The sequence below is a fragment of the Pteronotus mesoamericanus genome, unplaced genomic scaffold (genome assembly GCF_021234165.1).
Source record: "Pteronotus mesoamericanus isolate MK-2021 breed Mesoamerican mustached bat unplaced genomic scaffold, CSHL_Meso_final contig_26, whole genome shotgun sequence".
Classification (NCBI taxonomy): domain Eukaryota; kingdom Metazoa; phylum Chordata; class Mammalia; order Chiroptera; family Mormoopidae; genus Pteronotus; species Pteronotus mesoamericanus.
The window spans coordinates 2,886,184-2,901,407 of NW_026555109.1; the positions used below are offsets into that span (position 1 = coordinate 2,886,184).

Here is a 15,224-nt window from a genome sequence, read left to right on the forward strand (position 1 = left end):
AAGACAGTCTTCCAGTTGAGTCTCCTTAGGGAGGAAACCAAGGAATGAAGAGGGTGTCTGTCTGAAGGTGGAAAAGAAGGAAGAAAAAAAGAGAGCCAGCATGGTGCATATCCAAAATCTGCAGAGTTAGAAATAGTTTTTCTTTATCCTTAAAAGAAAAGTACTGTTTTAAAGAAATTTGTTTAAAAAAAAAAATCAACAAGCATATAGCGTACCTATTATCTGCCAAGCTAAGCATTATAGGAACCTAAATAAGAGTAAGACAGCTCCTGCCCCTAAGAGATCTATATTTGTTACTGTTATTTGGGACCATTTAAGAAATGTTTGAAACACAGCACTTTCTTTTCTGATGTAACTGAAGCATCTTGAGTTATAATTACTGATTTACAAATCTTACGCAGATCTGCACTCCCTCCCCCCCAAAAAGTGTAGAGAATCAAATTCATCTCAGTGTGGGATCTATCTACCCTATTCTCTGAACCTGGGTAACTCTAGAGTGAGGTTTTATTAAATGGTCCTAAAGTTAAATAGAAGCCATGTACTAGAAAGGATTAATTGGTCATTTTAATTTCATTTTAAAGGGAATGAAAACACAATCATGAACTTATCTATTAAAAAGGCAATATAACATTTTTATCAGTTTGTATAATAATTTTACTGCATAAAAAAATTAGAGATCACATAAATCATAAGGTCAACAACATATATAGAAGAATGAAACAAAACATGATTATTATGATCAAATAAAATGGAAAAAATAATCCAATTCTTAAAAATACCACAAATGTGTTTTCTTTTCAGAGAAAATTTACCTCTAGTGTTTCCTGGATATAGTAATGACTGTGGTTCCATTAAGCCAAATGGAAAACTGCTTTACAGTTAAAAACGTAAAAAAGCAACTTAACATAGATGTGTAGCCCTCTTAATACTGGATATAACAAATAAAGACATCAGGGTCCCTGCTTTTGCGTAAAGCATAGCTTGGATTTTCTATTAAAAGTAACAATTCATGAAGAATACTAATAATTTTCTATGTTATGAAACAAGTTGGAGAATCCAAAAATTATTGCAGGAGTGAACATCTTCCTATGGGGGAAAAAGGTATATAAATACACTAAATGTTAACATTTCCATTTTCATTCAGTTACTTGCCCTGTTCAAAACACAAAAGCATAATAAATATTTCCTTACAAATGATGTTCCTAGTACATTGTTTAAAAAAAAGATTTAAAAACCAAATATCTTAATTTACCTTTTGTTGTCATTAAATAAAAAGTCTAATATACAGACACATTTGATATTTATATATTGTAGGAGTTAGTTTGTCATTTCTTATTCAAAGTAGATGTTTAATAGTACTAGTCTATACAACACGGCTCACATCCAAAATGCAGGGTAAGTTCTACTGTAAGCTGCTCAAGATGATTTTTTTCTCTTTTTCTTTTTGATTAAAAAAGACATTCTGAGAATTTTAGAATTTATATTTGAATGGTCTGAAAAAAAAAACAACCACGTCAAGCGTTCAAGAGAACATTGCTGGTGCTGTAATCTTTTTGCATGTCTTTGTTTTCACAGAAAGAAAATACAATAAAATAAACACTTAAGACTTTAAAATGTTTAAATGTAACTACATAATATTCATGCATACACACATATAAACTAAAAAAAATGGAGGAAAAAGGATCAGACATCTTTCTTTTGCATTTGTTCCATCTTTCTTCTCAGGAGACCATAATTCTCCTTAGTCCCTGATGCAGTGGGGTCAAGTTGAAGAGAGATTTCATAGTGTTTTTTGGCCAAGTCTAGATGTCCCCAGCGATGATAGAGCACAGCTGAAATAGCAATAGATGAATTTCATTGGAAATGTCTCTGACTAACTTGCAGTGTTCCCAACCATTTGTACAAAGAAATAATAAAGAGCCTCTGAAACCATTTTCAAAAACCATTTTCATTGTTTAAAATAATATTGTTTATGCCACAATCTTTATTTATTGTAATCACACTCCCATGTGATTGTTTAACCACCCCCAGTTAGTCCTGGAGTTCTTTGTATCATTAGACATGACCCATCTCCCTACAGCAACATTATTACATAAAGTAAAAGGAAGAGGACATTAAGCTTCTCAATTCTGCCATGAAATTTCCAGGAAGCCAGACTGAATAGGGCTGGGCTCCCACACTGCTTGTAGTCCTGACTCTTTAGAGGACCAGTTGTTTACTTTAAATAAAGATTCCCCTATACCTTTTGGCAAAATAATGGCTTGCTTGTTGTCAGCTGAAAATAAGGGCTCTCATATCAAAACCTGACCATAAAATGATAGTTAAAATAAATCTCAGTATTAGAATGGTGAGCCTCTGGAGATTATAATGATTTTGTAAGTAAAACTAATTTTCTAGATGGGAAAAGAGCAACGATCTATGTGTCGACTTTTTGCAATGAGAAGCTACGGTCTGTAGGAAACAGATTTGGTAAAAAAGAAAGAAAGTCACATGACTGGGCATTCCAAACATCAACATACTGTGCTCTAAAAATATTAATTATTGAGATGTGTAATGGAATAAAGGAATTGTAGGAAATATATTTTTGTAAATGCATTTTTAGCCAATGCATAGGAGAACATAAAAAAGCTAAGACCAGGCTAGAATGGAAGGTCCACTATGGAAGGTGAGAAAAGGATGTAAGTTAGACAGCAAACTTCCAAAGCACATCTCAGTTTAACCTTGTTAGGATCCCTCACACAAAGAATGAATATCTGAGTTTTATCATTGGAGTGGGTGATTTGGGGGGTTCTGATTATATAATTAAGATTTCTGGCTTCTGGACAAGATGGAGGCATAGGTATATACGCTTCCCCTCACTGCACAACCATTAAGAAGGAACACAACTAACTTAAAAAGAAAAACACCCAGAACTGCCAGAAAATCAGCCAGAAAAATCAGCCAGAAAAGCACCCAGAACTGTACAGAAGGCTGACAACCAAGGATTTAAAGAAGATATATTCATCCACACAGGTAGGAGGGGAGGAGATGGGGAGTCTCAGTGGCGTGATGTGGTGGTGGTGAGCCGGTGGTGAGATGGCTAGGTGGCAGCAGCCAGCAGAATGGGCAGTCCCACATTCACAAGCAATGGATAAAAGTCAGGGAGACATCTTGTGAGCAAGCAATCCCAACCCAAGGCCACTCCATGCTGCCCAGGGCTCCAGTGCTGGGGAAAAAACAAAGCCTCATAACTTCTGACTGTAAATCCAGTGGGGGTTGGGGTGGCAGAAGAAACTGCAGGTTACTCAGGAGAGCCTAGTACATAGCAAACCCACCCACTCTGGGAACCACAACCAGGACAGCAGCTAGAGGGCCACCAGTTACATATGGGAAGTGGCAAAGTGACTGGAAAAGGGCCAAGTGCCAGAGAAGCCCCCAGAAATCAGCCGGTAGTGGCATTGTCCCCTCTTTGACCCCCCCCCCGCCGGCACAGAACCACAAAGCAGTGAGGCAGGTTTCCCCACCCTGGCGAATACCCAAGGCTCTGCCCCATACAACTTAATAGTTGTGCTAAGACAGGGAATCAAAAGCATAAGGGAAGAAAGGAAGGCTACACTAAGGGAAATAAAGATAAAATCTATAGAAAACTAACAGTGAAGAGAAAGAAGTCAGGATTCAAATCAATGACTTGGAACATAAGGAAGAAATAAACATTCAACCAGAACAAAATGAAGAAACAAGAATTCAGAAAAATGAGGAAAGTTTAAGGAGACTCTGGGACATCTCCAAAAAGGCCAACACCTGAATTACAGGGATGCCAGAAGGAGAAAAGGAAGAGCAAGAAATCAGAAACTTATTTGAAAAAATAAAGACAGACAACTCCCCTAATTTGGTGAAGGAAATAGACATACAAGTCCAGGAAGCACAGAGAGTCCCAAAGAAGATGAACCCAAAGACGTCCACACCAAGACACATCATAATCAAAATGCCAAAGGTTAAACATAAAGAAAGAATCTTAAAAGCAGCAAGAGAAAAGCAGACAGCTACCTACAAAGGAGTTCACATAGGACTGTCAGCTGATTTCTCAAAAGAAACTTTGCAGGCAAGAAGGGACTGGCAAGAAGTATTCAAAGTGATGAAAAGCAAGGACCTACATCCAAGATTATTCTATCCAGCCAAGCTATCATTTAGAATGGAAGGGTCATTTACCCAGACAAGGTAAAGCTAAAGGAGTTCATCATCACCAAGCCCTTATTATATGAAATGTTAAAGGGTCTTATTTAAGAAAAAGAGGAAGATCAAAACTATGAACATTAAAATGGCAACAAACTCACAGCTATCAACAACTGAATCTAAAAAACAAAAACAAAAAACAAAACTAAGCAAACAACCGTAACAGGAATAAAATCACAGATATGGAGATCATTTGGAGGGTTATAAGTTGAGGGGGTAAGGGAAAAAATGGGGGGAAAGTTGCAGGGATCAAGAAGCACAAATTGGTAGGTACAAAATAGACAAGGGGATGTTAAGAATGGTATAGGCAAAGGGGAAGCAAAAGAACTTATATGCATGACCCATGGACATGAACGAAGGGGGTGGGGATCACTGGACAGAAGGAGGGTACCAGGCAGAGGAGGTCAAAGGAGGAAAAATTGGGACAACTGTAATAGCATAATCAATAAAATGTACTTTAAAAATGATTTGTAAATATGATTATTATTTAGCTACCTTTTTAGTGTAATAATTTCTTTTAAAAAACCACATTTTGAAACCAGGTTATAAAGGACAATACAGGCTAGATTTGAAAAACAACTCTTCCAACATCGATTTTATAGAAATATACCTATTTCATCAAAATTACATAGAATTTCAATATGATTCAAATTGAAAAATTTCCTTACCCAAATTGCCATGGTAACTTGCAGCATTTGGATGAGCTTTAATTGCTTTGAGGAATAATGCTTCAGATTCCTAAAAAAAGAAATACATAAAAGGTAATGGACACGATACAACAACCACTGCACAGTTTTATTGCCTTTGATTTTCAAACTCTTAATATGCGCTTTTTTTTTGTACCATTGCATCCTTCGTCCAGAAACACTTGGAAGGAGCGTCCAGAAACACTTGGAAGGAGCGGCAGGGCCACATCCTGTTGAGAAAGCCTTGGAAGGGCGATTAGGGAATATGTGACAGGGCTACAGTGACTGGGCAGTAGTTGGTGGATGTGAAGCAGTGAAAACGAATGCATCTATAGAGAGAATGAATGTGCTAATGAGCTCTGCCACCTCCCTCAATGAAATGACTGGAATTCTGTGACTTCAAGCAAGTAGTTTGGTTTCAGGTGCAGTGGAGGGTGAGTGAAGGTCAAAAGACACCCATCGAAGTGTTATTTTCAGTCAGCATCAATGAACTCATTCCCAGGATACTTAAGGTAGGATTTGGGGCCTATTTAATCTTCCTCAACAATTCACAACCCCCTCAACAAGCTAGAAGCACTGGAAAAAAATGAGCAGAGAGAATGAGGAAGAGACAGCCAGCCGCCTTTCACTTAAGCCGTTGCAGCATTGTATACGACCATGACTAAATTCCCCTGATGTGTGGGAACTGATTCTTCTACAGACTTGCAATTCTTTAATATAGCAGTCACTTTCAGTGGGGTCACTGAGAAGCACAGCCAATTGTTTGCTACCTGATCATTACTGGCCATGGCTGGCTGGATGGTCTCTTTCTACCAAAATGCTGGGAAATACAGATGCCTAATGGTTCTCAGTAACCCCTGCCAGGGACACCTATTCACACCATCTACATCCTGTTCACAAAGAGCCAAGTACGCTTTAATGCTCTCATCGTGTCAAATGTTTTAATCAGTGTCAAATGCTAACTGTACAACTGAAGTTGGTGGTTTGGGTAGAGGTTTGCTCCTTCTGTCTGTACCCTATGTGTGTTTTTTTCAGGTGGGCTTCCCAATCCAGGATCCTGCATTTTATGAAGTGTAAGAAGACCAACTTCCTTGCCCCATGGTGGCCTGTGGTACTCCTGAGAAACAAACTAGGAATTTGGGTAAATATCCCTGAAACCACCACCTTTTCAATAGAACTGGCAGAGGAAAATGTGTATTTTAGAAGTACTGTCCAAGAGGAACCAAATAAAGACATCAAAATAACAACATATAGGATGTCAGGAAACATCATTCTCAGAACTCAGCTCAGAGTCAGTGCCTAAATTTCAGGTTTCAGGAGCTGAAACTCCTTTGAGGAAGCCCAAGATTTTCCTGCTATCTTAGGCACACTGAAAAAAAAAAAAAAGAAAATCAATTGGATTGTATAGAACTGTAGTGGTTTCTAAGTAGCAGTGCTGTTTCTGATGATTTTCAAATATTTCCATTTAAAGTGTAAAATTTGAGAATTAAGAGAGCAAGGGAATCCAAATCTACTCTAAAATGCTCCTCTATATGCAAATGTGCTAACTAGAAAAAACTGACAGAGATAAAAATCAACTCAGGAGTTCTTGGAGGATGCTAGATACGTCACTTGATTCTTTTAACTAATTTCTCAAATTCCCATAAGTGTGGACATCATTTAGGATGATGTAAAGCCACAATCAGGTTTAGGGGATGTAGTGGGATTCAGGGTGGTGTACACAGGGAGGGGCTTAGGGCTTACACCTCATTAGGAGGCTGCTGCTCTTGGCCAGGCAGGGCCTGAACCCTGGGGGATGGATGAGGAGGCTGGGTGGGAAGGAATGGGAGACATAGGATGAGTGAGGTAATGGGGAGGAAAAAGTGGGTCACAGTTTCTGAGCCTGGAAGACAGAAAAATAATAACATGTTGACAATAGAGGAGGTGTCGGGAGGAAGAGCAGGTTTAGGAGGCATGGTGAGTATGGGTTAGACATGCTCCTCTCAGGAAGCAGTGGTGCAGCCTTGAGAGGATGCTCAGCAGCTCCTGGGAGGCAAAGCAAGCCAGGGCAGGAGGCCTCTAGAATACAAATGTCTGTGGGTATTCAAAGCTCATGAAATGTTCATCTATTAAATAGGCTGTTCAGTGGCCCTGTTCCAGAAAGCAATGAACTGTTTATAAAATAATCTTCTGTGGAGGTGTGCAGATGCATACAGACGCAGGTAACATGTTGATTTATACCAAGGGATAAACAAACTCACATTTTAAATCGGGAATGTTTTTTCATCAGCAGAAAGGGAAATAATGTTATTTTCTGAAGTGTATTAGACAAAATGTATTTGACAAAGGTTTAGGGCAACATGTGAGACAGAGGAAGGCCTTGCACAGGAACAAGTGAGTGTATTTATGTGTTGATGGAGAGGACGAGGCAGTCAGATGTCATTTCAGCCACATGGGCTGGCAGGGCAGCATCTATAAACCAAGGACAGTTTTACGAGGGACATCCTGGAGCCTGCTCCAACCAAGGAAGGTGATGTAGGCAGTCCAACATTAAGCTGAAACCACAAATCACATAGGAAGAGAGCAGTTCCCTCTTTAATTTGCCTTCCTTTCTTCTGGTTCATTCCACACAGAAGTCTCTGGTTGTGATTTGGGGGTCATGGCCTCAATGTCTGCCAGTCTCCCTTTGAAGCTAAAAGAAGATGAACCTCAGGTTCAGAACCTTAGCCAACAGATCTACCTGAGATTTAGAAAAATTATTTTCAGTTACCTTACAGTTATAGTAATAGTGTTTCCACTTTAATATATTTATCTATGTTAAAAATTTAAAGAAAGATAAGTAAGTAAGTAAGACAAGTAGTATGTAGATGTAGCCCAAGAAATTCATGAAAGTGTGGCATAAATATCTGGAGTTGGGGAAACGGCACTATCAATATAACCTGCTTTAAAACTCAATGGAACAATTGCTTGTCAATGGAACAAGCAATAAAGAAAGAGGAATTAGTCTGAGAGGCAATATTTTAAGTATTAAAAACATTACTTTTGTATTTCTGCTCTACCACATTAGCCATAAATTGGAAATTAAATGGCCACAAGTAATATAAATTCTAATAGGTTTTAATGATCCTTAGAATTTCATTGAATAATCACTGAACTAAAATTTTTATGTGCGTGTGTATATATATATATATATTTACTATTTAATTGTTATAAATTATGTTCTTGTGCATGTTTTCTTATCACCACCTCCATTGTACAGATAAATGAACTGAGGAGTGGTTAAGTGATTGCTGTTAGGTAAAAAGGGCTGCTTGCATAAAAAGATACCCCATAATCACATGGGTATAATGAGAACACTCACTCTGCACATTAAAGTCTCAATACAAATTCTAGAAGCTTGAATGTTTCAGAGCCAAATGTGCGATGCATTCAGTTATTTACTAATGGGGCATTTTAATAAATGCCCATCACCCAGCTATAGAGCAATGGAGATGGAAAAATAGGGCTTAAGACTCTGAATTCAAGAAGTCTCCAGGCTCACTAAAGAGATTCATCAAAAGTTAATGAGGATCTAAAAGAGCAAATGCTTAGGAAGAAAGGAAGTTGAACGAGCAGCAGACATCTGTCCTGATGGAGATGATGGCTGAGCTGGAGGGACTGTTCATTCCACCCCTACAAGCCACCACCTCATGTGCCTTTCCAGAGCATTCCCACCCAGGGCTCACAAGAACATGCTGCAAGCAGCTGACCAATAGTAAGAGGTATCATTTCTTTATCAGAGAAAAAAACTAAATAGTCGTTTAAAATTCCAAATCTTGAATTAAAAAAATATTCTAAGTGAGAGCTTGGTGATGCCATGGCTTACAGTGTAACATCACATCCCTCCTTTTGGCATCTCTGGAGTAAAATCTAGAAATGCAAAATGTATACCAAAGCTATTAAACAACCTGACATTCAAAAGTGAGAGAAATACACGAAATATATTACTGTTGTTATAGGAAATGATATGTAATGAGCAGAACAGGAGAAGTAAATAATATGGACAAATAGAAATTAATCACTGTCTTTAGGCCTCGTGTGATCAAAATCAGATGTGGCCTCTGATTTTGAAAGAAAATATTTCTCTCAGGAAAGGACTAAGGCACTGCTTCTAATGTGCTTTGTAACGTCTGTGTTAGATAGTCAGGATGTGGGTTAAAAATGTACATCCCCTGACCTTATGCAACCAGCTAAGTCCCTCTCATGGAAAGGATGGGAGGCACCTGCATTCTAACCCACTCCCTTGGAGATTCTAAAATACAGAATTAAAGCTTAAGATCACCAGCATTAGGAACAGAGTCCTCTTCAACACACCTTTTGATTTGCAGTCTATTCCTGGCCAATTCTGAGAGTCCAGTTAGATAGAGCTCAGATTAAATATCTTGTGTTTTTTATTGGTCAGAAATTTCTAGGGCCTTGCAGATGACCTGTAACTTAACTCTAGATGAGGGAAAACTTGGAAGCAGCAAGAATCAGTCCTGTATTCAACATGGGCCATTATTCCTTTTTTTGTGGGAGATGGCACCCACGAATAAACCCAGAGCTCCATTCCAACTGTAAGGGGTTGGATCACACAGCTTCGTGCCAGGGTCGGGGCTGAGGCACCTGCTAGGATACATCCCTTCTTTGGCCCTTCCCTCCCACATTTGAGCAAAGGTAGTGAATTCTGATGAGAAAGAACACGGAGTTTGACCCTGAAAATCCATCTTTTGGTCAACTACTTCAGGAAGCAAATTGACCAAGCCACACTGGTAAACTGCTGTCACTGTTTTGGCCTAATGCTGAATTTAACTGGCCAGAAGAAACATTTATGGCTTCTGTCAGATGTTGGCATTAATTTCAAGAAATCATGGCCAGCAGTTTACACACCTTGTATTTCTGGGATTTTCCCAGCACATTTGCTAATGAGAACATCAGAGAGTGATCATTAGGAATTAATTCCAGTGCCTCTCTTCCAATTGCTTCAGCTTGGGCTAAATTACCTGTAAGTAAAAAATTAAAAAATGAAAAACATGTACTAGTATTTTTGTCTTTCTCTCTAACAGGGCTTATGTGCATTATAAACAATGGTTATTAATAAACTACTTAATAAAATCAATGTAAAACGTTCAATACACACACACACACACACACACACACACACACACACACACGATCCTATCACTTGCAAAGCCAATGCAACCCAATGCAATTTTGGTATAATAAATAGCTTTTGATTAAATTTTGTATAAAACCTAATTTTAATTTTCCCCCAGATACCAATTACACCCAAATAGGAGAAAACAAGTCTACGAAATAAGATAATCACAGTAACACACTAATAACTGAATATTTATCATATTGAAGTATATGTTCTGTACTTTCATTAGAAACAAGTGGGTATCTATCACACTGATGGTTTACTAGCTTTACATCTTGACAAATTAAAACTATCATTCCTTTTGAGGTGCTTGGATTTTTAAAACTAGAGGAGTAGAGTAACTCCTAATTGATTAAATGTGCCAAGGGCTAAGAAACCAAATCATCAAGTTTATTTTTAGCATTGTATCCAAAATAAGGATCTCTGGGTGTAGGTTTGAAGGCATCCCCTTTGAGTACAGTCCATGAATTTCAGAGCACATACCTAACACCTTCCATTTCATAAACCCATTAGCCACTCTCACTCACTTCAGTTACTTCCCGCGTCCTGGATGATGGGCCCTGCTCGATAACAGGCTTCAGAGAAATGAGATATTGGCACACAGTTCCCTTCCTTACTCCACACCAATTTTAAGCAAAGTGTCCTTTTCCCAAACATATTCTAACATGTCAAAGGAATCTCTATTTTCTAGAAGGATAGACATTTTGTAATGCAAAATAGTAAATCCTATAGTAATTTAAAAAACCCCTAATACACACTGGGAAAAAACCCCCCATAATAATCTAGATTACCTAATTATTCAATGCTACTATATTATGATACAATTTCCTCTGATTTACATAATTCCCCTTTCTGTACCTGTGTTATCAAGGAGTATGATCATGTTGTTCCAAGCCAAACTGTGCTCCGGTTTCAGCGCAGTAGCGTTTCTCCAGGCATTCAATGCATCCACATGGCGATTTAGATCTGCATACTGAAAGTAAACCATGGATCAAAACAATTAATTTTCCAATTGTTTTCTTCATCTTTCCAAGATATAACGGAAACCAAACCCAGAATCAAATAAAACCTAAAATGCATTTATTGAATTTCTAATTATTTCTAGTAACTCATTTAATATTCAAAATAATCCCAATGAAGCAGATAGCTATCTCCACTTTACAGATAAAGCAACTGAGGCACAGAGAAATTAAGTAACTTGTCCCAAGTTGTATATTTGGAAATAGTAGAGCAGGGATTGGAATCAGATGATTTAGCTCCCAAGCCTACAACATCTTAACTATAACCCATAATTTAGTGATTCCAGGTGTCAATATTTTAGACTACCGAAAAGAGAGGAGCTAAAAACCTAATCATTAGGTTTTTTTTCTGGAAAGACTTCACATAGTCCATCTTTGGTAAATTATTATTTAAGGAAGCTAAATGTGTCAAATTCATCTTGTGCCTCTCCCTGCCTACATCTAAGCTTCACAAGACACAGATATTGTAAAACCCCTGGGCATTCGGAGCTTGTTTGCCTCCTTTAGAAAGGAGAGAACTGTCGCTTTCTTTTGACAGGCAATTGTTGTCTAACAGTGGTAACAGAATACAAAAAAGCTGGCTCTCAATTTGTACAGTTAACAAAAGTGTGCCAAGGGAGAAGGTGATGGATTTTTTAGCAGGTGACCCTCTTGCCCTGTTTAACTCAGTTCAAACGCACCTCTCATCTGAATGAACCTGTTTCCTTTAACTCTGCAAAAAGTGCAAATGATAACAATTTATCAGTGTTAAAGGCTATTTCCTTACTTACTGTCAAGCCTGTTACTTCCTTAGACAATGGGAATAGTTTGGCTTGCCCTACGGCCCACACGGCATCTAGGTGGCATAGTATGCAAAAAAGATTTAATAAATTATGGAAACATTTACAAATATCCATTTGCTAAAGAGATGTCAGAATTTCCCACGAGACTCAGAAACTCAAGTTACTGTATCTTACCCCTTAAATGAGGAAATATGAAAATAATTTAGGCTGCTAATTATACCAGCATTTAATTGTCTCTCTATATTTGATGTTCCTATTGATTTCTCAGTCAATTCTCTCCAGCAAGTGACATGCATTTGAGTAGACATAATCTGTGGTAACAACACAGGAAAACTAACCTAAAACTTCATTTATGCAACAGTAAAATTCTTCACATATTTTGCTATTTATTACTATTATCATTATTACTATTATTGAAAAATAACAACAGACCGAAATTTATTTTTATTTTGTGATCTTCATCCTTCTTATAGCTTCTCTACAAAGTGAACAAGTGCTTTAAGGAAAGCAGAGAAAAATGGCAGTTTAGCAAGAACTACCCATCCAGAATGTGGATAGATGCAGTGCCTGTTATTTAGCTATTAGTTCTATGCCTGTTCTTCTAAACTCTGCAACTGTATTTCCCCGGGTCCTTTGCTCCTTGGCTCCTTGTTAAGTTTCTGCAATCAGGTTGTGGGAAAAGGGGTGTAGCCCTTCCCCTCTACTTCCACTCTCTCCTTTCTATCTTTTGGTAGTGTCTTTGAAGTAGCCATGTCCCTTCCTTCACAGTCTGGAGGCAGGAAGCAGTGTTTCTTCCTTCATGACCTCAGCTCTTGAAGAGTGGTGGCACCTGAGATGGTGGCCCCTTCTGAGCTCTTTCCTTCTGGTGGCAGCACTTCCTTCCATTTGTTTCCCAAACCCTAGGATTTCTCTTCACCCCCTGATTTAATTTCACCTTTCCATTTTTGTTCTTCCAGCCTTCCAACAACTGTCTAACCAATTCCCCATATTAAATCTTCTCCACTTAAATACTTAATATTTCTCTGTTTTCCTGAATGAATCCTGACTTGATACAATTAGTCCTTGCATGATGAATTGTTTCTAGTAATATCTCCAATCACTATTATTTCAGTTCTCTAACAGCAGTAGTATGTCCCAAATAATCCAGCCCAGCTCTTGCCAACTCCTATTCACAAGAGAATGGCATTACATTTTTTTATTATCTAGTTCCAGAAATCAAAATACATTTGTCCCCTGTTACTAAACAGTGACTAAAGCAGGATTTTTAAAAAAGAAACTTTCAAGTTATTAAGTTCCTTTTTTTTGCCAATATATGTGTTGGTTGAGCTGTTAAAGATTAAGCTCTTAATGCTTTTAAGCTGTCTAACAGGAAAAAGCTGGATAATTAAACAACAATGGAGAGCAAAAATCTTTAAATAAGCAAGAACAGTTGGCAAAAGGAAATGTAGGAAGACCATTTCACAGTAGCGGAATTAGTAAACAATATACACAGAGAGCCAAATGAGGTCTCAGTCTATTTAATAGTACACATGATCTTCTACATGAAAGTCGGAATGAATTCCAAAGACTATAGCACATGATAAAACCCTGTATTTTATATTCCATCTTCCTTTCTTGGGATGTAACTCTTACAGAAGGCATATTTAGTATAAATTCTCTATTTTCCAAATCCCAAGGAATTGCAGTGACAGGCAGCTACTACGGGGAGGGAATAAGACTGTTAAATATTAGGGCTTTAAAGCATACCCTTAGAAGGCTGTAGTCAGACACTAACTTTGCAGGCAATGATCTAAAAGAAAAGCTATGCCCTGACTGCTGTGGCTCAGTTGGTTGGTCACTGTCCTGCAAAGCAAAAGGTTGCAGGTTTGATCCCCCTATTTGAGAGACAACTAATCAATGTTTCTCTCTCACATCGATGTTTCTCTCCTTCTCTTTCTGACCTCCCTCCTTCTCTCTCTAAAAATAAATAAATAAATAAATAAATAAATAAATAAATATCTTTAAAAGAAGAGTTACCTCAAAAAAAAAAAAAAGAATGTAAAAAGAATTCATATCAAGTATGGCATAACATGCAAGTACTAGTTTAAAAGACACAATAGAGACTATAACCCCTGCAGTAACCACCAATACAAGGACTCAGGTAACAATCAATTTGCTCTGCTCCAGACCCCAGCTAACCCCTATTCTCACTTTATCAACTTTGCAAGGGTCCACCCTGCTTTATATGTGACTGAATTTTTTGGTCTCCACTTATATCATTATGGTGAAGTTTTACTGTCTTTCAAGCCCCTCTCCTGGAGAGAACAATGTAGGATATCAAAATATGCCACCCCAAATATACAACTTTGACATAAGGATTACTGCACTGAATGCATCTGAGATTCAACTAATGGGGAAAGAAGCTTTCCTGATCTAACTGAGGGCAGAAACTGAGAAGTAAGGACTGCCATAAATTTCATCTCCTGGTGAAGATTGATGGCCATGAAGAAGACAGACCTGCACAAACCTCACTTTATTTGTCCCCCCCCATGTATTTATTTATGCCACCCTTGGAAGCCTAAAACCTCTTTGTTTTTGTCACTACTCTGCAAATTTATTGTTGTCAACTCAAAGCCCAAGTTCAAACCATCCCTTTAAGTTTCTCATCACTAAGTTTCTCCCACATGTAGGCAAGCTGCACGTGTTAATAATCTGGTTTTGTTTTGTTAATCAATCTGTGGTCAGTTTAATTTGCAGGGCCTCAGTCAGAGAACCTAGGGCGGTAGAGGAAAAAGTTTCCTTTTTTGACCTAACATCAGTTTGTCACTAGAATAGTTTTAGCTCTCCTCATATCTTCAGATTTCAGAGAAAACTGTTTCAAAGCACAGAATTTTAAAACATAAAATGTAAAAAAATGCACACAAGGTCAAATGGCTCTGGAGAAAATTACATGGGACAACAGGAATATTTTGCTATCAATCTCCCTTGTTCAAATATCTTGCTGTTCCATGGATTCACTCACACTGCGTCCAGCTTCCTTCCATTTCCAGGGAGAAATAACTCCTGTTTTCCACAGTAGACTAAATATATAGAGATGGTATCTTTCTGTGATATATCATAACCAAAACATGTTTTCAATTTTTTTAATAATAAAAACACAGAAGCCACTTCACTTAAAAATTTATAACAGAAGCAGCATGTGCCTATTAAAAGTGAAGAGTGCTTAGGCCACCTGGTAAGTCCCATTCATAAAATCCTACCTCCCCAACTCACAATATCATGGCTACTCAGCCCAGAAACAAAACAGTGAGGACCAAACATTCCCATCACGGTAAAAACGGAAGTCTGGTTTTTCTATACACTTAAAGCAGTACATGTTTTCTAGGTT

At 37.9% G+C, this 15,224-nt stretch overlaps 1 protein-coding gene across 2 annotated transcripts in view; it reads right to left on the reverse strand.

Moving 5' to 3' along the window:
• Positions 1-566: 566 nt before the first annotated feature.
• TMTC4 (transmembrane O-mannosyltransferase targeting cadherins 4) overlaps positions 567-15,224 on the reverse strand; it is an 83,098-nt gene continuing 68,440 nt past the window's right edge. The window contains exons 15-18 of one of the 2 annotated variants that reach the window (XM_054574355.1): positions 10,915-11,029; positions 9,786-9,898; positions 4,881-4,950; positions 567-1,832 (exon numbers count right to left, since the gene is read on the reverse strand). In XM_054574355.1, the coding sequence (XP_054430330.1) occupies positions 1,684-1,832; positions 4,881-4,950; positions 9,786-9,898; positions 10,915-11,029 (447 nt within the window). In that variant the 3' untranslated portion in view covers positions 567-1,683. The remainder of the gene's footprint in view (positions 1,833-4,880; positions 4,951-9,785; positions 9,899-10,914; positions 11,030-15,224) is intronic. The other variant, XM_054574354.1, reaches the window with a different exon arrangement.